Raw genomic sequence first — 24,082 nt, forward strand, 5'->3', positions numbered from 1 at the left:
TGTTGTACCGTGTTAATCATTATGAATGTAGAGAAAAGCCAAACAAAATGACACCTTTTATTGGCTAACTAAAAAGATTACAATATGCAAGCTTTCGAGGCAAATCATGCCCCTTCTTCAGGCAAGATGGTTTGAAAATCTAACCCAACTGAATTTGTAATTGAATAGCCCTGCTTTAAATAATCTTGCTTCTTCCTATATTTTGGAAAGCTTGTCCCTGTAATTTCCACGTCGTAACCTTAGATCTTCTAATAGTGGTCAGCTTATTATTTGAAAAGCTAAGTATAAAAAGTGAAGAGGTGGCCCTTTGCTGTTGTACATGAAAAATCTGGAATTCTTTACTAACAGAGGTACACCAGGCTAGCACTACGGATCATTTTAAAAAACTGCTACTTTTTAATTTGGCATTTTTGTCGCTACATTTTTGTTGTACTCCTAATAGACTATACATGCATAGAATGGTCATATTCTTTATGAATATATAATCACTAGTAATCTCTACTTTGCTCTGCTTTCTTTTCTGGTTTTTATGGGGTGGCATTTTGCACCACCACCACCTAACCAAAGCACTGTACAGCCACCTGTGATGCTTGAATGAAGGTGCTGCCCAGGTTGTCCATGAGACCCAGTGAATCAAATCATCTGAGATGAAGACTTGAAACAATGAGAAATGACTTAAGGTCATTTATGTAAAGTAGAATGTCCATTGAGGGCTGGGCATTATTTTTGGTATTGGAACCCCTACAGATTTTTTTTCCAACTTATCTTGAGGTTTTATATTTTTCTGTCCTCCAAGCCATTTGACCTTATCATTGTACTCATCATTAGAAACTTAAAATATTATACAATATATAAGGACTCTACCGTTCTACTAATTATATATCAATGTTATGTGAGCCCATATTGATTTATTTACTCAGTTATTTTTCCCTAATTTAGTTTTTTTTTTCTTGTCTTGTAGCTATTTCTTTGCCATTTTGTGAAGCACTTTGAGCTACATCCTATGTATGAAAATGTGCAATAGAAATAAATGATGTTGTTGCATCCTGAAACCAGCAAGTGCCAGGTTTTGAATGTGAAAAAGCGATGAATCTAAACACAAGAATTTCTCCCAAGATATTCAGGTCTGCCAATATTAAAATGATGACCAAAAAAAATTAAATAAAACATGCAACTCTTAAAAAAGCATTATTTAATTACCATGTTATGTGCATGCAGCACCCTGGTCATCAGGCATGGGGTATCAACAGAAGTGAGATAAGATGTGTGTTCTGTCTACACACAATTTCATATAATCACTTACTGGCTGACATGGCAGAAAAACCACTTAACTCCTATTGGAGACTTTTGTTACAAATTGGAGTTACCATGACAACAAAGAGTACCATCACATCCTATTTTTTCTTATTAGCAGTGAAGATAAGTATTTGGCATAAATACCAAATGTCTGATAAAAAAAGTAAAAATACCCAGAAATATGGATTTGCAATGAAACTTGTTAAAGAATTACAAATAAATAACCTAGAATCATTTTCCAGGTTTCAGATATATAGTACAGTAAATTAATTTTTGTTGTAGATATTTTTTAAATAGAATGGGAGAAAAATAAAAAGTAGAAAAAAGACCAAACTGTATAGAAGTAAAAATTAACCATTATCTTCATTGCATTGCCTTTGTTAAATAACTAAGTGCATCATAGTGACCAAAATAATAAAGCCACTTAGGAGTCAGTTCTAATATTTTGTTTTTTTACTTTTCACAACAAAACAACATTTATAGTTAGCTCTGTTAACTTGGATACTGAGCACAGCTAAAAAAACAAAAATAAACTTTCTCCTTCTCTGTTAACTTGCCCTGTCCAAATCCATTTCCTCCTTGAACTGTAGCCCCTCAAATCCCTCACTCTTTCTTAAATATGCGATTTGTCAGACCTTTACAAGTCCAGATCCCCTCTAAAAGCCCTATCTGATCACATAAAACAGAGGTTCTCAGTTTGATCCAACCAATTTCAATAATTTATTTAACCCTTAATTGATCTCATTATTTAATTAAATGTTTTTACTTCATTTATACTTTTGGATTCAGAAACGTACATTAGTGTTAGACTTATATTTATAAGAAATTAAAAGACATTTTATTTTGCCATCTTTAAATGTTTAATTCAATAAATCTTTTTCTTTTAAAATCGCATTTTCTGTGGAGTTTGCTCCGTTAATTATATCAGAATATTGAAAATGAATTACAAGCAGTGGAGACACCAATTCACACACTGAATGCTAACGGGCAGCTATATCACTGGTACCACCTGGTGTGCTTATTAGTAAATAATGGCACAAATAATCAAAAAGATATAAAGAACAGCATATTTAAAAGTAAAAATGAATTCTTAGGCTTCTAACAGAGAAACTTCTAGTCCATTCTGTAAATATTCTGATTTGATTGGACGGATACATACATACATAACGTCTGTGTCCAATTAAAAAAATTGGCTGGGGATTAAAACCTGCAACCAGAGCGGGGTCTCCAGGACTGAACTCGACAGCCCCTCACTTACAGCACCCTACCTCCCTCCGTGCTTGCGCCTAATCTATCAGCAGCTCCCTGCACATCATATTATTCCAGACACTCCCCGCCTTCACTGTAATTATTAGAGACATCAATAATGTAAAATGAACAAACGTGAAGTCTTTAACATTTCCTATATTATGTGGTGATATACTGATTTACTTTACAGTAAAATATTAATCATTAATTTTGATAACTTCGTGCTGCTTCTTGGTTATCTTATCAGTAAAATATCAGAGAAACCCAAAACCCGATTTTGGGTTCTAAAGTTCATACACATTGATTATAATTAGTACACTTTGTTGTATATTATCTATGTATATCTTGAAAGCTTTACGTCTTTTTGTTAATAACAACGATAAAGCACAACATATGTAAAAAATATGACGAAAAATGTGGTTTCATTATTATTCCGTAGTCCACATGAAAAGATTATAGCAAGACTGACCAACCCCCTTACGATCTGCAGCAGCGACAGAGGGCAAAAGCACCACCTCCATTTCAAGCATTATTCCCATAATTCCTTTCGAGTGCAACTCGGAGCTCGATTAAGCAGACCCCTTTAACACATTATTGGCAGGTAAGTTACACGCGCATGGATAACTCATTCGGCGGTTGATTCAGTAGGCAGAGAAAGAATCAAGATGGCCGATAAAGCGCCAGGGTCTGCGCAGAAAGCCAGCAACAAGGTAAATTTCTTGAAATGACCGTTTTAAAAACGTTTGATTGCGGAGTTTATGAGGTTGTTCTATGCGAATTTTAAATGCAAAATCCCTTGTACATTTTATTTTGGTATAGCCTGGTGGTTAGGCTTTCAGATTACTTGTGGAAAGTGTATGGTCGTGCACAAATGTATCTTAAAAAGGCCGGGCTTTTTATAGCCTAGGCATGTGTGTAAGACTGTCTAGTTCTCGTAGTGTTTATGAACTTGTGTTATCCTTATTTGATTCCCTTTTGAAGTTCGACTGCATTCTTTTCGAAATAATTTCTGAAGTTCAAATCTTGTTTATCACTACAGCGTTCCTGGAGCCGAGATACTTAGAAGGGCAGACGATAGCACATGAATCATTGCTTGATTTTATTAATTTTACAGTTATACTGCTTACCTTGATTTTGGAAAATAACTTGGCCTTTTTTGATGATTTTAGTCGCAGTTCTTTACTGTAATTTGCTTCTAGCTGTGCGCCGGCATGGTTGTTATTTACCGTTTTGATTTCCTTATCAGTTTGATCACATTAACACACCTTTCAGACTGAAGCAGATTGATAACAAAACTGGCGGTATTGTAATGGATTTTATGCGTACGTTTTTAAATATTCTTACTTGTGTCCACTAATGTCTCTCCCTGATTGGCAGGATAAGTGTTATTTACATTCCCATGAAGATTTATCTGTTATAGCACTCTTAAAGTTTTTATGTATAAAGTTTTTATGTAGGCATCTGAATTTGACAATTTTAGTGTCGTTAGCAGCGTAGTTGAATAGAAGTTTAGTTTGCTTAAGATTTGGGACGCCTCTTCAAATACCTGAAGTATATAATGTAACTTTTAGGTGACAAACGTGGACTATTTGGAACTTTTTTGAGACGTTGTCTATTCTTATCGAATTCCTTTTTAAAATTGTGCATCATTACACAGTTCTGAAGTGATCATTTACTTAAGATGTTAATTCCGTAATAATGAAAGATTAAAGCAATTTTAGATGTAAGGAGCGTTTATACTGAAGATGACACTAAAGTCATACATTGACCAGTGTACTGTACTTGCACTGCTTCTCACTTGGATTGTCGATAAGTTGTATGTAGTTGTGAATTTGATTGAAAAAGTGTCTGTGGTGTAAAGGTTCTTGGTGCAAATTTATATTTGGGTTCCTGGGTGCTTTTTATCTTGCGTTTTCTTGTATGGCAGTAATCATTGTGTATCAAGGAATGTAGTTTAAAACTCATAACTTCAAAGGTAAAATAACAAAGCAGCAGTCTTTAATAAATCGGTGTTTTGTTTTTCTTTCAGTAAGTATCATTTTAAGTAAAAAGTGTTTGTTTGCTTGTCTATATTTGTGAAGTGTATTGTCTGAAATTGTTTATCCTCTGTGAACTACCTTTTTTACATAGTTTCCTGCAATACATATTTGGTGTCCTGTAATCATATATTTGAGATGTGCTTTTTATACTTTTATTACCACCAAAATTTTAATTTCCTATTTATATTTAATACAGAACAGTCTATGACATACTTAAGCATTCAGGCCTTAATATGTTTATTATATTTGAACTAGGTGTCAGTTTGTAAAGTCAAACGGTATTGTCTTTTTTTTTTTTTTTTTTTTTTTTTTTTAACCAAGAACCATAAAACCATTGTTTAATTTTTGTTAGTTTATTTGCTTTACTGGTATTTTTCCTCAAATGCAACAGATTTTTTTCCTAACACTTCCGTCAGGCATGTAAAATACAGTACATATGACAGAATACATTTAGACACTTTCATGAGTTCCTTTTTAAACAGATTGGGTAAGTAGACACTAATCTGGACTTTTGTTGTGATGGCTCGGTCAGTTTTAGGGCTAGCTGTACTCCAGATTTGAGTCTTCCAGGTTATTTGCAAGTTTGGCCAGGTCCCAGATCTGACTAGTCAGTCCAATTCCAGTTCATGTTTTTTGCATTCATGAACTGCTCTGCCTTCACCATCCATGAAATGTCGTGAAACAAATAGTGCTTTGGCAATTTGCATAGACCACATAAGTTGTTTGGTAAAATATATTTGACTTAAGAGTTCGTCTTCTCTCGGCTGCTCCTGTTAGGGGTTGCCACAGCGGATCATCTTCTTCCATATCTTTCTGTACTCTGCATCTTGTTCTGTTACACCCATCACCTGCGTGTCCTCTCTCACCACATCCATAAACCTTCACTTAGGCCTTCCTCTTTTCCTCTTCCCTGGCAGCTCTATCCTTGGCATCCTTCTTCCAATATACCTAGCATCTCCCCTCTGCACATGTCCAAACCAGCACAATCTCGGCTCTCTGACTTTGTCTCCCAACTGTCCAACTTGAGCTGACCCTCTAATGTACTCATTTCTAATCCTATCCATCCTCGTCACACCCAGTGCAAATCTTGGCATCTTTAACTCTGCCACCTCCAGCTCTGTCTCCTGCTTTCTGGTCAGTGCCACTGACTCCAACCCATTTAACATATCTGGTCTCACTACCGTCCTGTAGACCTTCCCTGTCACTCTTGCTGATACCCGTCTGTCACAAATCACTTCTGACACTTCTCCACCCATTCCACCCTGCCTGCACTCTTTCACCTCTCTTCCACTTAAGAGTTAACCTTTTAAAAATACTAACTTTCACTGTAACTTCTTTGATTAAAATGCAGTGTGTGAAAGGATTAAAGTCTATTTAAATATTAATAAGTGAGTTAACATAAGTGAAATTTGTGTATATTTCTGAACAGATGGCTTACGTTTCTGTGATATTATCTGGAACATTTCTTCACTGCTATTGGTCTATTAATATTGTGTAGGCTACTTGAAGTACCAGGTCATAGATTACAGAATATTATATTTAAAAATGTTTAATTTGAACAATACTGTACAATGCCTAATTGTTACAAAGCTTAATTTCTCATTATTTCAACTGGATATGTTCACACCTCTAGGTTTATTTTTAAGTATTGATAATCTCAAATTAGATGTCTCTGGAGTAAACCATGTGCTTTAATTAGTTTTCCTAAAACCTTGGTCCCTAGAAAAATATTCCACTTCATGGCTATCTGTTAGTTATCTAAAAACCTACAAAGTGTGGTTATTGTGAAAATGGAAGTCTAGGGGTATTTTTTTGTGGGTTTGGTTCCAAAACTCCTGTATAATGTTTTATTTTCCCTAATGTGTTTTCTTTCTCTTTCTGAAACCACATTAATAATAATAATAATAATAATAATTATATTTATATAGTGAAGTCTGTAGTTGGTACTAGAAGTATACATGTCTTCTGATAGTACTTACAGGGCAGAGAAGGAAAGAAATATCCTTCACTCAACCATCTAAGGAAAAAGTCTTTTGCATATTTGGTCAGGTACTCCCAGCATCATTATTAAAGTATTTTACCTGCATTCGAAGGCAGTAGGGCTGTGTATTGGCAAGAATTTTGCAATATGATATGTATCATAATACAGAGTTACAATTCAATATATTGCAATACTGTAAGCAAGGTGATATATTGCAATTTTTTAAAATCTGATTTTAGGAAAACTATCAAATGGTAAAGAACACACGACTATATGCATAAAATCTGAGTTTAAAAAAAACAAAACAAAAAACCTTTTGTGCAATTTGAGGAAAGAAATTAACATGTTCCCAATATCACTAAATAATCACTGTACTTTTTGATCCTGCTTTGAAGGTTCAGTATGCCACACTGTTTCAAGTAGTTTATAAGAAAATGCATAATGTCATAGCACTGTAATCTGAACAAAGGAATTGACATTTGTTTACAGTATATCAGTAAAAAATAAAATTGCTTGCAGGATTCTTTAGGTAAACAAATTGAGAACTTTAAAAAAAATCAAACAGTGTTAAATATAAATTCAGACAGTATATATATTAAATTCTGCTTTAAAGGTTCACATTTTATTGTAGTATGTAGGCCATTTTTAATTTTTTCAATCTGAAGTGGTTAATAAAAGAAAATCATAACCCTATTTTCTGCAATCTGAAAAAAGGAACTACATCTGCCTATATCAGTGAAAATTTAAACTGCTTGCAGGATTCCTAAAGAAAATATTAAATAAATGTAAGAAAATATGTATATATTGATAGTGAATATTTTTAGAATTTAAACTTGGATTGCATGTGTTATTACAGTTTGTATGTACAGTGGGGCAAAAAAGTATTTAGTCAGCCACCAATTGTGCAAGTTCTCCCACTTAAAAAGATGAGAGAGGCCTGTAATTTTCATCATTGGTATACGTCAATTATGAGAGACAAAATGAGAAAAAAAAATCCAGAAAATCACATTGTCTGATTTTTGAAGAATTTATTTGCAAATTATGGTGGGGAAAAAAAGTATTTGGTCAATAACAAAAGTTCATCTCAATACTTTGTTATATACCCTTTGTTGGCAATGACAGAGGTCAAACGTTTTCTGTAAGTCTTCACAAGGTTTTCACACACTGTTGTTGGTATTTTGGCCCATTCCTCCATGCAGATCTCCTCTAGAGCAGTGATGTTTTGGGGCTGTTGCTGGGCAACACGGACTTTCAACTCCCTCCAAAGATTTTCTATGGGGTTGAGATCTGGATACTGGCTAGGCCACTCCAGGACCTTGAAATGCTTCTTACGAAGCCACTCCTTTGTTACCTGGGTGGTGTGTTTGGGGTCATTGTCATGCTGAAAGACCCAGCCGTGTTTCATCTTCAATGCCCTTGCTGATGGAAGGAGGTTTTCACTCAAAATCTGACGATACATGGCCCCATTCATTCTTTCCTTTACACGGATCAGTCGTCCTGGTCCCTTTGCAGAAAAACAGCCCCAAAGCATGATGTTTCCACCCCCATGCTTTACAGTAGGTATGGTGTTCTTTGGATGCAACTCAGCATTCTTTCTCCTCCAAACACGACGAGTAGAGTTTTTTCATCTGACCATATGACATTCTCCCAATCCTCTTCTGGATCATCCAAATGCTCTCTAGCAAACTTCAGACGGGCCTGCACATGTACTGGCTTAAGCAGGGGCACACGTCTGGCACTGCAGGATTTGAGTCCCTGGTGGCGTAGTGTGTTACTGATGGTAGTCTTTGTTACTTTGGTCACAGCTCTCTTCAGGTCATTCACTAAGTCCCCCCGTGTGGTTCTGGGATTTTTGCTCACCGTTCTTTTGATCATTTTGACCCCACGGTGTGAGATCTTGCGTGGAGCCCCAGATCGAGGGAGATTATCAGTGGTCTTGTATGTCTTCCATTTTCTAATAATTGCTCCCACAGTTGATTTCTTCACACCAAGCTGCTTACCTATTGCAGATTCAGTCTTCCCAGCCTAGTGCAGGTCTACAATTTTGTTTCTGGTGTCCTTTGACAGCTCTTTGGTCTTGGCCATAGTGGAGTTTGGAGTGTGACTGTTTGAGGTTGTGGACAAGTGTCTTTTATATTGATAACGAGTTCAAACAGGTGCCATTAATACAGGTAACGAGTGGAAGACAGAGAAGCCTCTTACAGAAGAAGTTACAGGTCTGTGAGAGCCAGAAATCTTGCTTGTTTGTAGGTGACCAAATACTTATTTTCCACCATAATTTGCAAATAATTCTTTAAAAATCGGACAATGTGATTTTCTGGATTTTTTTTCTGTGGTCTGTGCTAACTTCAGTGTTTGAGCTTGTTCCATTAGTGAGTTGAGAGGAATACACTTTTTTAACGCTTGCCATTTGCTGCTCTTTTATCTGTACATCAGAATTGTGTCTTACTAAATGTGCTTACAGATTTGTTGTGTTTCCTGATTTTTTTTTTTTTTTTTTTTTTTTTGATTTTGGCATGGGACAATTTGCAGATGGCATGGCTCTTGTCAATCTCCTTAGTGCCTTCTTTATTGTGAAACCCAAAATGAACCCACACTTCTGCACTGTATGCCACGGGAGCTGGTCTGACTCCACTGGATTCAGCCATCAGTTGTCATGTTATTAGTCAGCTCGGTTTGTCACTGTACGATCCACGTTGTCTGCCAGATCCGCTTGTCTGAGTATTGAAAGCCTACATACATCAACCCTTACGCTATTTCCTGTCTCAATTTATGTTGGTACATTAGCTGCTATCTTGCGATCGGGTGTTTAAACACAACGCAAAATGAACTGTGTGCCTTGACTCTTTGAATGTAAACTAATATTTAAAAATCGATACTATGTTTATGAGATGCACTATTTGATGCACTATCAAAAAACATAATATTGCAATACTCGGGTGTATCAATATTTTTTTACACCGCTAGAAGGCAGCATTAGCTTTTGAGAAATACCAAATAACTGATACTATTTAAGTGGCGTTTTTGACAAAGCTTTGTCATAAATTAACAAAAGTGTCTGAAAAAAGTCAATTGTTTACAATTGCAAAACAAATATGCACATAATAAAATGTTTTTGCATCTGAAACATTATTTGAACCTGGTTTTAATTGTACCTATGTTATTGTTTCTTTTTGTATTATTCCTTTGACCCATCATATTTGATATTGGCCTCTAGCAGTTCAGCATGGGTGTCTGATGACCAACACAAAGCCAGAATCCTGTCATCTCAAAAAGACATTAAATTATGCATCCTGAATAAATAGGAGGAAAAAATGATTACCATGGAAAAAGCAAATTATGTCTTTGTAAATAAATTTTGATAGGTTTTGGCTTTGGTGGGTTTTTACACAAAGGAATGGAACATGGATGACATAGGATTATAAAGTCGTCAAAGACAGGGAAAGGGGCAAAGCACAGAAGAATATTGAAGGATTGAGTTTCTTTATTTGAACAAGTTAACTGGATAGAGTTGGATATGTCCAAAACCTCTGTGTGTGAGCACTATACATTTTATAAGTGCAAACTGGATGTTTTAACTGTGACCGATACATTTTGCCAAAGTGTGTATAATAGGGCTTCATGAGTTGTTCAAAAAAATCACCTGCTGATTATTTTGGCACAAAATTCAATCTGATCTGTAGTATGATCAAGGTTCAAATTATTTTATATTGCTATTTAGCACGGCAAAAAGCATAATAGGCATGATAAATCGAACTGTATAAGGATATTTTGAAATATTTATTTTTTTATTCAGTAGGTTAATACATTAACTTTGTAAACTAAAATTGATTAGGCTTCTGATTGGTTAATAGTGTAATACACCCTACCTGTGCTTAAAGTATGTAGTAGACGGTCTACAAAGAGAGCTGCTCCTTGACGTTTGCAGCATATGTAGGCTATATTCAGCCATCCATTCATTTTCCAAACCCACTTATTCATAGAGCATTTTACATATTGACAACTTATATGAACAAGATCACTTTTGTGTTATTTTGTGAAATAAGTCATTGTTCATATTCCAGACATGGAGTACATTTCCAAATTTTGGTCACATTTAAAAATTGATCGCAATTAAAAAAAGAAAATTACACTGTTTTATTCTTAGTCAGTTTCTGAAAGCAATGGTAAGAGTTTCATTTTTGAATACTGTATTGAAACTTCCTTTGAATGAAAGAAAATGAAAAATAATTTAAATAAATGCAGATATTATACAATTTTCCCTTTTAAATTCTATGTTAACATTAGTGAAAAAAACAAAGATATGAATGGGATTTTGCAGTGATATACTGTAAAATAAAGATAACAAAGGCACAGTGAGTGAATTATAAATTGCAGATGCTATGTGAGTACAAGGCTTTACAGTAATCCCTCCTCCATCGCGGGGTTTGCGTTCCAGAGCCACCCGCGAAATAAGAAAATCCGCGAAGTAGAAACCATATGTTTAAATGGTTATTTTTATATTGTCATGCTTGGGTCACAGATTTGCGCAGAAACACAGGAGGTTGTAGAGAGACAGGAACGTTATTCAAACACTGCAAACAAACATTTGTCTCTTTTCAAAAGTTTAAATTGTGCTCCATGACAAGACAGAGATGACAGTTCCGTCTCACAATTAAAAGAATGCAAACATATCTTCCTCTTCAAAGGAATGCGCGTCAGGAGCAGAGACTGTCATAAAGACAGAGGAAAGCAAACAAATCAATAGGGCTGTTTGGCTTTTAAGTATGCGAAGCACCGCGGCACAAAGCTGTTGAAGGCGACAGCTCACACCCCCTCCGTCAAGAGCACAGAAAGAGAGAGAGAGAAAAACAAGCAAGCAAAAATCAATACGTGCCCTTCGAGCTTTTAACTATGCGAAGCACCGTGCAGCATGTCGCTTCAGGAAGCAGCTGCACACAGAAGGTAGCAACGTGAAGATAATCTTTCAGCATTTTTAGACGAGCGTCCGTATCGTCTAGGTGTGCGAACAGCCCCCCTGCTCAATCCCCCTACGTCAGGATCAGAGAAAGTCAGCGCAAGAGTGAGAGAAAAGTAAGTTGGGTAGCTTCTCAACCATCTGCCAATAGCGTCCCTTGTATGAAATCAACTGGGCAAACCAACTGAGGAAGCATGTACCAGAAATTAAAAGACCCATTGTCCGCAGAAATCTGCGAACCAGCAAAAAATCCGCGATATATATTTAAATATGCTTACATATAAAATCCGCGATGGAGTGAAGCCGCGAAAGGCGAAGCGCGATATAGCGAGGGATTACTGTACACCAGATTCCCCCACTAGTTTAAGTGCCTTTGACTCTTAACTACTCCTATGGTACCACCGACGACTCCTCTTCATTTTCAACAGCAATTCATTTAGTGATTTAATGGTAAACTTCCTTAAGTTCATGTTTACATGCTAATTGGTTATTAGAAAAACCTCCAAAACCTGTTATTCTGTTCACATAGGAATGTTGGCACCTTGCAACCTAAAGTTTAGTTCTGAGTTAAAAAATTGGCTAAAATGAAGCTGCTTTCTCAAGAAACATGTCACTATTTATTTGATGAAATGAAGGCTATTCCATGTGACTGTCAGGAAACTGAAGATTTCATACTAGACAAAGAGCCCGTTTCGACAATGTAAGATGAAACGGGCACGAGTTTGTGTCAGCAGTGTATGAAGAACAAATGATAAGTAACGAAGAAGTTGTTTTGTAATGATTGTAGTCCGCTTTACTCATTACTGTACAGGCTTGTATTGTTAGTTGATGAATTTTCCAGGCCTATAGTATAATATTGAAAGATGAATGTTCCAGTACAATATGGAATAGTAAAAAGTATAAGCACCACAAACTTGATATAGGTGTATTGAATGAATGCGTAATTAGGCCTCAAGCTGTAGTCGAAACCGCCTTTCAGGCCTCTAGAGCTTTAATCGAAGTCGCCTTTCTCTTTAAATTTTTGCATCCGTAAATCCGCCGCCTGCCGCGATGTTGGGGTTGGATGTCGGTCTCGTAAGGTTTTTCGGGCAGCTGCGCAGAAGGCGACTGCGCATTCGGCGAATTATGTATTAAGATAAGGGTGTCTGTTTGTGTTTTGAGAGAAGAAGGCAAACTGGATATAACCAGTATATTTCGGCCATTTTTTGAACCCAGGACTGAATTTTAGGAATGCCGGTATCTTTCAAACTATCTGAATATAATAACGGATTTCAGTGGTGCTATTGCAATTACAAAGGTTTCTAAATGGCCAATAAGCACATTAATATGGCTATTTAAGGATAAGCTAAGCAAATTTAACACTAGGAAAGTAGAGGAATTGCTCCTGAACGTTGGGCTTTGCAGCCATATTGTGAGTAACAAATTAAAAATCTGTCATTTCAACCAGTAATTGCCATTATACTCACTAAGTAATGCCTTGGCTATATTAAATTCATAAATAGTATCTAAAAGTATGACTTTATGGGTGACCCCAAACTTTTGACAAGTAGTGTATTTACTATGTTGACTGAATACACACAACATACAAGATACAAAGCATTTTATCATTCCCAATGTGAATCATAAGGCTACTTTTTAGCATTCTAACCTGTTAAAGTTTGGCTTTAAATGCTGTAGTGATGCCATTGTGGCTTTTTTATATTAATTATTAAATAAGTTACAAACATTGAGTAACATCAAAGAAAAGACAGTTCTAAAACAAGGTACTTTTTATTAAAAAGCTAGAAGAAAAAACTTAATTTGAATTAGTGTATGTTAGTTGCAGTCTATATATTTTTACCGACTCCAATGACAGGATTGGCACTCCAGCCACCATTAAAAAAAAAAAAAAAAACAACCTGTCACCTGCTGCACTTGGATAACAATCCAGGTGGTTTGTTGTGTGGTGGGTGCAGCAATGTCCTATTTGCTCCTGCTGCCAGTGACCCAGTAATTGCTTCCAGCTCCAACATCACAGCCCTGTTCAGTGCTGCTCCATTTACCATTTGATGAAGTATAAGAAGTTGTTTTCAGCAGGAGATAATCAAAGTTTTGACAAGTTTAGTTATCACTTCTCCTTAGGATATATTTTAAATCAGTCCACCTTTTAAAAGCCTTCAGTCATGAGAAGCAAGACTCGTATTCTTAATGTAAGAAAACTGTTTTGTTAACATTAATAAAATGATCTGTTTGGATTTTACTGCTATGCGGTTATTTATTAAATGTCTTTAGGTATATTAAATGCCTTCAGGTATAATTTTAATTTTTGGGTTCGGAAAGTAATGTTAATAGTCCTTGATACATTTCAGTTTTTCCATTATGTTTTTATGTGAAAAAGTATAACTATAAATTATATTGTTGTGTGCAAGTTGAACTGGGCTCTGAGATAAATTCTGCAGTTTATTGCATAAAATTGCATTTTATGCTTCTGTCTCCATCCATCCTCTTCCGCTTATCTGAGGTCGGGTCGCAGAGGCAGCAGTTTGAGCAGAGATGCCCAGACTTCCCTCTCCAGTTTATGCCTCTGTCTCCCTTACCTATATTTATTAAAACTAGGGGGCTCCACCCCCTGTTCGCTTCGCTCTCCAACCCCTGTGTTTGGTTTACCGGATATACAGTGGTGTGAAAAACTATTTGCCCCCTTCCTGATTTCTTATTCTTTTGCATGTTTGTCACACACAATGTTTCTGATCATCAAACACATTTAACCATTAGTCAAATATAACACAAGTAAACACAAAATGCAGTTTGTAAATGGTGGTTTTTATTATTTAGGGAGAAAAAAAAATCCAAGCCTACATGGCCCTGTGTGAAAAAGTAATTGCCCCCCTGAACCTAATAACTGGTTGGGCCACCCTTAGCAGCAATAACTGCAATCAAGCGTTTGCGATAACTTGCAATGAGTCTATTACAGCGCTCTGGAGGAATTTTGGCCCACTCATCTTTGCAAAATTGTTGTAATTCAGCTTTATTTGAGGGTTTTCTAGCATGAACCGCCTTTTTAAGGTCATGCCATAGCATCTCAATTGGATTCAGGTCAGGACTTTGACTAGGCCACTCCAAAGTCTTCGTTTTGTTTTTCTTCAGCCATTCAGAGGTGGATTTGCTGGTGTGTTTTGAGTCATTGTCCTGTTGCAGCACCCAAGATCGCTTCAGCTTGAGTTGACGAACAGATGGCCGGACATTCTCCTTCAGGATTTTTTGGTAGACAGTAGAATTCATGGTTCCATCTATCACAGCAAGCCTTCCAGGTCCTGAAGCAGCAAAACAACCCCAGACCATCACACTACCACCACCATATTTTACTGTTGGTATGATGTTCTTTTTCTGAAATGCTGTGTTCCTTTTACGCCAGATGTAACGGGACATTTGCCTTCCAAAAAGTTCAACTTTTGACTCATCAGTCCACAAGGTATTTTCCCAAAAGTCTTGGCAATCATTGAGATGTTTCTTAGCAAAATTGAGACGAGCCCTAATGTTCTTTTTGCTTAACAGTGGTTTGCGTCTTGGAAATCTGCCATGCAGGCCGTTTTGCCCAGTCTCTTTCTTATGGTGGAGTCGTGAACACTGACCTTAATTGAGGCAAGTGAGGCCTGCAGTTCTTTAGACGTTGTCCTGGGGTCTTTTGTGACCTCTCGGATGAGTCGTCTCTGCGCTCTTGGGGTAATTTTGGTCGGCCGGCCACTCCTGGGAAGGTTCACCACTGTTCCATGTTTTTGCCATTTGTGGATAATGGCTCTCACTGTGGTTCGCTGGAGTCCCAAAGCTTTAGAAATGGCTTTATAACCTTTACCAGACTGATAGATCTCAATTACTTCTGTTCTCATTTGTTCCTGAATTTCTTTGGATCTTGGCATGATGTCTAGCTTTTGAGGTGCTTTTGGTCTACTTCTCTGTGTCAGGCAGCTCCTATTTAAGTGATTTCTTGATTGAAACAGGTGTGGCAGTAATCAGGCCTGGGGGTGGCTACGGAAATTGAACTCAGGTGTGATACACCACAGTTAGGTTATTTTTTAACAAGGGGGCAATTACTTTTTCACACAGGGCCATGTAGGTTTGGATTTTTTTTTCTCCCTAAATAATAAAAACCATCATTTAAAAACTGCATTTTGTGTTTACTTGTGTTATATTTGACTAATGGTTAAATGTGTTTGATGATCAGAAACATTTTGTGTGACAAACATGCAAAAGAATAAGAAATCAGGAAGGGGGCAAATAGTTTTTCACACCACTGTACAATACAATTTATTTTTTGTATAGCCCAAAATCACACAAGAAGTGCCTCAATGGGCTTTAACAGGCCCTGCCTCTTGACAGCCCCCCAGCCTTGACCCTCTAAGAAGACCAGAAAAAACTCCCAAAAAAAAAACTCTTGTAGGGAAAAAATGGAAGAAACCTAGGGAAAGGCAGTTCAAAGAGAAGACCACTTTCCAGGTAGGTTGGGCGTGCAGTGGGTTTCAAAAAGAAGGGGGTCAATACAATACAATACAGTACAATACATAGAACAGAATAAATACTCAAAACAGTATAAAAATAAAAATTCTAGAAGTACGGAGTAGAATTTCACATTAGATGATATCACATAATATGATTTGGATTTGTTTTAAGTCCTGGAGACCTCATTCATCAAGCTGCCTCCCCCATTTTGCCATTCCACATCTGAAATAGCGCTAATCCGATGAAAGGACCCCTCATTCCCATGTCCCCATTCATCAGGGATGACTTCACCATAGGCAGGCAATCTACAATTTAAAGAGATTATTTTCTTGTGAATTGTTATATATGCATTATTTTCACTTTTACTTTAAAAACTTTTGTAAAAACAATACTTGTTTCTTTAGTTCCTGCCCCGCGCGTGGTTACATCTTTCTTCCCAGACGTATAATACTGCTCGTGTTGTGAAGGGTGTTGCGGCTGAACGTACGCTAAGGATATGCCTTTGGATCATTTGCTGTCTTTTTGCTGCTTGCTAGCTGCCTCTTCTGCCTGTCGCATGTCGTTGTTTTAAGAGCTCAGAGCACATGATGCTTGCCTGCCAAAAGCAGTCCAACAACTGCTAGCTTAGAGGTCTGTTGACTTGTTTTAAATGATGGCTCACTGCCTGGTCTCACGTGACGTTGTAAAAGCAATACCTGTCTTTTATTTCTGGCCCCGGGCGTGGTTGAATTCTTTCTTGCAGGATGTATAACGCTGCTCGCGTTTGGTTGGGGTAGCTGCTGTCGCGCTGCCCTTCGATCTTTTTAAAGCCTGTACAGCCGCTGTCCTTTTTGCTATGGCCCTGGGACAATCTCTTGGCATCAAGTCTCATGTTTACGGTCCCCGCGAGACGCACCGTGGCAAGTCTCCTTGGTCTCGTGGGTCTTTAAAATGTCTTTCGAGATTATCACGTATTTGCTTTCCATTCCAGGATTTTCTTTTATATATAGAGAGAAAGGTAAAGATTTTGAAATGATTAAATATGAATTTTGCACATGAATGTAGTTCATCCAAAGCACTGGAACTATATGTAATACTTAGTTTATTTGTTTTAACAAAATCATGGAGGCTTGTAGTAGAATTTGAGGGCACACACACACACACACACTCTCTCTCTCTCTCTCTCTCACCAGCCACTTTGTTAGGTGCACCTGTTTAACTGCTTGTTAACACACACATCTAAGCAGCCATTTACAGTAACTCAATGCATTTAGGCATGTAGACATTGTCAAGATGACCTTCTGAAGTTCAAACGAAGTATCAGAATGGGGGAGAAAGGTGATTTAATTGACTTTGAAAGTGGCTTGGTTTTTGGTGCTAGATGGGCTGGTCTGAGTATTTCAGAAACTGCTGATCAACTGGGTTTTCATGCACCACCATCTTTAGGTTTTACAGGTAATGGTCTAAAAAAGGGAAAACATTCAGTGAGTGGCAGATGTCCGGATGAGAATGACCTTGTTGATGCCATAGGTCAGAGGAGAATGGCCAGACTAGTTTGAGATGATAGGCTACAGAAACTCAATAACCACTCATTACAACCGAGGTACACAGAAGAGCATCTCTGATTACACAACACATCAAACTTTGAAGTAGATGGGCTACAGCAGCAGGAGACAACAGCGGGTGCCAATCCTGTCAGCTAAGAACAGGCAACTGAGGCTACAATCTACACCAAAACTGCACTACACTGAGGCTACAGGCTCACCAAAATCGGACAATTGAAGATTGGTAAAAAGTTGCCTGGTTTGATGATAATGCTGCAGCATTCGGATTGTATGGTTAAAATTTGGCATTAACAACATGAAAGCATGGATCCATCCTGCCTTGTATCAACAGTCCAGAGTGGTGGTGGTGATATGGTATGGGGGATATTTTCTTGGCACACTTTGGGCCCCTTAGTACCAACTCAGCATAGCTGGAGTATTGTTGCTGACCAGGCCCATCCCTTTATGACTGCAGTGTACCCATCTTCTGATGGCTACTTCCAGCAGGATAACGCACCATGTCAACAAAGCTCAAATCGTTAGATACTGGTTTCTCGAACATGACAGAGTGCACTGTACTCAAATGGCCTCCACAGTCACCAGACCTCAATCCAGTAGAGCACCTTTGGGATGTGGTGGAATGGGAGATTCACATCATGGACGTGCACCTAACAAATCTGCAGCAACTGCGTGATGCTATCATGTCAGTATGGACCCAAATCCTGGAGGAATGTTTTTTTGCACCTTTGTGGAATCTATGCCTCAAAGAATTACAGCAGCCTTGAACTCAAAAGGGGGCTGGTGAGAGTGTGTGTTTGGTCTCTTTCATTTTAAACAACAGTAACAGGGAGGAACTTTGGTGTGGTGCATTTGTTTCCTCTGTAGTGTCTATACTTTAATGCAAGTGTTCTGAATATAGTATTGGACAAACAGTTCATCAGTTATTTTGTTCAACCCACTTAAGCCATCGTCACATTATTTGACTTCCAGTCAGAGGATATGTCAGACGTGATGACTGCAGTTGCTGATCTTGGTGCTGGACCATGTCAATTTACATGACTAGAAATTGCTGTGAATTAGATATGGTCTTAAATTGATATTACAATTATTTTCACCCAAAATGCAGGATTTGATATTCCTTTGCAAACCGTGAAAACACCTTAAAGATTGAAGATCAGCACAATATAGAACTGTATATACAAAGACAAAACCTGGTATTTTTTCTACATCAATATGAAATATTTGTAAAGAAAACTTTTAAAAATTCTAAATTTTATGAATAGCTTTGCCTCAAAGAAACTGCTCAAATGTTTTTTTCCGAACATTTTTTATATCTCCTGTACTTCTTTTTGAATTTTCATTTTATGTATTACATTTGGGTCTACCAGTTAGTAAACACTGCTCTTGATTCAATAACACACTAATCACTTATCATAATACATGGACTGTTTTGATTAACATTTTTAATGGTTCTAAATTATGTACAGGTAGTCCCCAGGTTACGGACACCCAACGTACAACATACAGTACGAACGGGGCCGCAGCTTGCGACGCATGCGCCTCAGTAACTGCCGCTCTGTCATCTTCGGCCTGGAGACGCTGCACGCGGTGTCTGGACGGAGACTGGAGGGGGTCGATTTCACTGCTTGCGCAGTTTATTGTCCGTCGGGCAGCTCCCGGCGGCAAGCGGTTTCACTGCCAGCCCCCCGCTGCAAGTGGTGACCCTGTTGTGGCTGAACAGAGGCCACTGAGGGTGAACGGGGAGGCGGGGGAGGGAAGGATTAGTGTGCCTTGGATGGCTGTGTGTTGAATGGGGGCAGTAGTGCGGTGAGACACTGCAGGCAGCATACTGTAGTGGAGGTGACTGTGATGTGGGCTGGTGATGAACCGCCCCTCGCTGCCCCCATTCATTCTCAATAGCAAGCCTGCTTGTACTGTTAAGCTCATAGCAGGAAGTTGTCTCTTGTCAGTACAGGGTGGTCCAAATCTAATTCTGCAGATCCAGATCGTCTGGATGACTTTGATTTATGCAGGAACAATTCCAGTTCGGCACAAAGACGATACTTCATGTCGTCAGTTCGCACATTTCTTGATGGTCCGGGATTTTTCAAGTGATTTTCTATGTAATAAACTGATTAAGTTATAGCGTAATGAAAATTGCATAATTAGATCTGGACCACCCTATGCATCAGACGTGTTGACGACTGGTGCCTTATCTGCTGTGATAGCGTGTACAGTGCTGTACAGAAGAGCTCAGACCTTTTGTCTTCACCCTTAAAATGTCTCTGAAACACAAATTTGATGCAAGTGCTGGTGCTACAGTAAAGAAGAGAAAAACCATCACCATTGAAAATAAAGTAGAAATAATAAAAAGGTCAGAAAGAGGTGAAACTCTATCATTCATTGGCAGAGCACTTCATCAGTCGGTCAACAATAACATTTATTAAAGTAATGTACCTGTTCCGACTTACATACAAATTCAACTTAAGTACAAACCTACAGTCCGTATCTCATATGTAACCCGGGGACTGCCTGTATATGCATATTCCTGCTTTATCCTATGTCTAACAGTCTTATGTGTGCGGGTATCTATTTTATAACATTTACCAGCATAGCAAGTACGGCTTTTGTAGCGGGCAACTTGTATTTTACATCCAGTGCTCTTAATAGCTTCTTGAGTCTGATTTCTTGATTTAGTTAAGGTCAGCAAAAATATAAATATGTGACTTGTCAGTAGCAAGTTTCACATATCCAGATATGGTGAGCAGTAGTTAATCCCGCTGATGATGGATTATGAGCGTATTAATTTTAGTACATATTTGGCAGACTAACATTACTTAATGTTACTTTAGCAACCCAGTTTGGAACCTTTACTAGTAATTCTCAAGTTGTGGTAAGTGTTAGGCCGGAATTATACTTCACATGACGCATGCTGCAGCGGATGCACCTGCTACGCAAGCGTTGTAGTGTTTATACTTGCGTGCGTACTTCTGGAGGAATCCGCCAGGTGGCAGTGCGAGATATTATCACGGTGAGAACATGTTCTGCTTCTCTGTGTTGTGAATTGCCTAGAACACCCATTAAATTCTGATGACACCTTACCGCAATATCTCTGAAAAGGATGTTTATTGATTAAATCCAGGGATGTGTCCATTCCAGCAACCATTGGGTACGAGTGAGAAACAATCCCTGGACGAGGCCTCAGCTCATCGCAAGGTGAATACAAGCACACACATACACTAGCATCATTTAGTGGTACCAAAGCCCCAAATCTGCATATCTTTGGAAGGAAACTGGAGCACACTGAGGAAACCCAGCAGGAAAACATATAAACTCCAGACAGGGAATAGCAGCAACGTGACTCCCTGCAAGACAGCAGCGCTAACAATCCGCCTCTGTGTCACCCCCATGTGTGTAATTATTAACAGTATTCATTATTTAAACAAAGTTACCAATTTATCTGTAAAATGTAATATACATACTTTAATGCTTTTCATCATGAAAGTGATGTCTGGTATAAATCTTAAGGATTCTAAATGTGCAGAGAGTTGGAAAATCATACATTTAATGTGCTCAGTGTGGTGACCTATTGCTGGCGATCCGCTGCTGTCAGGACCAGACGATGCCCTAGAAAAAAAGACGGCACAGAAGATGGTATGTGAGACTTTTAAAATATATCGTGTCATTACGATCGGGAATATGCAACGCTTGAATATAAAAGCACCACGAATACATCTGTATGTCGGCATTTTGCTTCACCACATCGAAGCACGCACACTGATCTCGTAGGAATCCGCAAAGCGGCTTTCTGTCACATGTAGATAGTAAACAGAGACTCTGACGTCACATTTCAACTTTTAGCACACTGCACCCCCCGACTTTTTGCTGGTACTGCAACTCGCACACGCGTCGCATTAATTTCTGAGAACCTGCTCAGAGGATGCATCAAATGAATACTGAGAACTCGTGGCAGCCATGACGCGGGCGCGTACGTGTTCTGAGCGTGAAGTATAAACGAGCCCTTAGTTACTGTAGTCTGCAAGGTGACAGTTGTCATTTCAAAACACTTTTTTTTTTTTTTTTTCTTCTTCAGACTTTTAAATATTTTAGATAAATTACCCCCTTATATAGGTATTTAATTATCATGGCCTTGCTGTTCTCCACATCTTTATTACCCCATTAAATCCGGTCCACGAGCATTACATCTAAAACCACCATTATCAAGCATATTGTCCCACTTCCTTGCAGACCGTCCGTAAATGTAGTGTTTCATTTACTGTGGCATGCATGGAAAAGATTAATTCAATCAGCACTGCAACAACTAATTTGTGTCATCTATCATAATTAATGATAAAGTTGCCGAAGAATTTTGTTATGGTTTAGTTGCCCTTTTAGGTTATGGCATAAATTTTTTGATGTGGAATTGTGAATATTTTGCCTATTGCTTAAAATTCTGTGTGGCGTAGCAAAATAAAGCGTAAATTTCCATTGTGCTTTCAAGTTTTAAAAAGCTTTTCATTCTTATCGCTTTTTATCCCGTTATGGAATTAGATGTGGCCAATCAAATGACAGTTGTAGTCTTTTAAATTGTAGTGCCATACATTTGAGTGAGTTGACAAGGTGACTAAATTCTTTTTTTAAATGTCACACATAGCAGTGATAAAGAAATAGACTTTTCACTCATCTTCTTCCAGTTATTATGAATATGGCCACAGTTTTTCTTCAATCCCTCCATCCATTTTTCTAACTGGTATATCTACCCCAAGGTTGCTGGGAGATGGTACCTGTCCTGTCCATTGAGCACAAGGCTTGAACCAACCTTTTATAGGGTGTCAACTTCACTCACATTAGCCTACAACTGTAACAAAATAGGTTGCTCTGTATGTTAATTCAAAAATAAAATTTGTTTACCATTTAAAAACTTCGACATTTGGCAGTCTCCCCAGTGATATGACATGTAATATGTTGATTGAAGAGTGTAATTTTTAAAGACACACATACACACTCTAAAACAGCATACTCAATTGGCAAATAATACGTTTCTGTGATTTGTTAACAACTAAAATTATCCTCTTAAGTCACCCACCATACACATTTTAATTCTTGAGTGAATGAGATGCCATCTTAAGTCCAGAGTAATTACATCACTGACAGTCTAGCTAATGCACAGATGTAAGCATTAGCCAAGTCTGGCCACTTATGTTTACAAATTTTCAGAGGTGATGATCTTAAACTTGACAAGATTTATTTCAGAAAAGACTGAAAGTTGGTAGGAATCTAAACAGGGTGGGAGGAAATTTGAACAATTAAAGCCTCAGGTGTTTGAAACATTTTAATTATTTTGACGTGTCCTTGTATAACTCTTCATAAGCATTATTACACAGCTAATGTTTTTCCATATACCGACATGACTGACAGACCTCACAGTAATAAATGTCACAAACCAGACCACATGATTTTTCACACCAGCTTGGTTTGAAGTATATTGTAGATTGACTGCAAAGAGTTTGTGTAAATGAAAATACAGTCTTGGTCACCATGACTTTTGATTGTTTGCTTCTCTCTCTCTCTCTCTCTCTCTCTCTCGCTCTGACATTCTCTGCTCCTGACAGAGGGGGTGTGAGCAGGGGGGCTGTTTGTACCCCTAGAGGATACGGATGCTCATCTAAAAAATGCTGAAAGACTACCTTCACATTGCTCCCTTCCTTGCTGGGCTTCCTTGCAGCTGTTTTGTCAAGCGACATGCTTCCCGCACAGTGCTTCGCATACTTAGGTGCTGTTCGAGCTTTTATCAGTTTTTGATTGTTTGCTTTTCTCATTCTCTCTCTCTCTCTCTCTCTCTCTCTCTCTCTCTCTCTCTCTCTCTCTCTCTCTCTCTCTCTCTTCTCTCTCTCTCTCTCTCTCTCTCTCTCTCTCTCTCTGACATTCATACTTAAAAGCCCAAACAGCACCTATTGATTTTTGATTGTTTGCTCTTTTCTCTCTCTCTCTGCTCCTGACCCGCACTCCTTTGAAGAGGAAGATATGTTTGCATTCTTTTAATTGTGAGACGGAACTGTCATCTCTGTCTTGTCATGGAGCACGTTTAAACTTTTGAAAAAGAGACAAATGTTTGTTTGCAGTGTTTGAATAAAGTTCCTGTCTCTCTACAACCGCCTGTGTTTCTGTGCAAATCTGTGACCCATGCGTGACAATGAAAAAAAAAAAACCATATAAACATATGGTTTCTACTTCACGGATTTTCACCTTTCGCGGGGGGGTTCTGGAACGCAACCCCTGCGATCGAGGAGGGATCACTTTACAAGAGTAAAATTAATTAAGCAGATAGTCAAACAATAAATACACTATAGGCAGCTTTAGATGAAGCTTAACAATTGTTTTAGCCTGGAAGGTGTTAAGCTTAAATTTGAATTATTTTTTTTGCAACTGAAACTTTACAGCATACTTGTACCATTGTTATGAGGAAAAGTACTGTGTACGGAATAAAACTTGTTTTTGACTAGGAGTTTGTGATATGTATTGTTTACGATATCATAGTTGTTGTTTTAACGATGTGTGAGAT

At 38.0% G+C, this 24,082-nt stretch overlaps 1 protein-coding gene across 1 annotated transcript in view; it reads left to right on the plus strand.

The window, feature by feature from the left end:
* Window positions 1-3,133: 3,133 nt before the first annotated feature.
* Window positions 3,134-24,082, plus strand: part of u2surp (U2 snRNP-associated SURP domain containing) — a 90,569-nt gene continuing 69,620 nt past the window's right edge. The window contains 1 exon segment of the mRNA XM_051922909.1: window positions 3,134-3,254. Coding sequence (XP_051778869.1) covers window positions 3,210-3,254 — 45 coding nt within the window. The 5' untranslated portion in view covers window positions 3,134-3,209.

This window comes from Erpetoichthys calabaricus, chromosome 2, assembly GCF_900747795.2.
Source record: "Erpetoichthys calabaricus chromosome 2, fErpCal1.3, whole genome shotgun sequence".
In the NCBI taxonomy this organism is placed as follows: domain Eukaryota; kingdom Metazoa; phylum Chordata; class Cladistia; order Polypteriformes; family Polypteridae; genus Erpetoichthys; species Erpetoichthys calabaricus.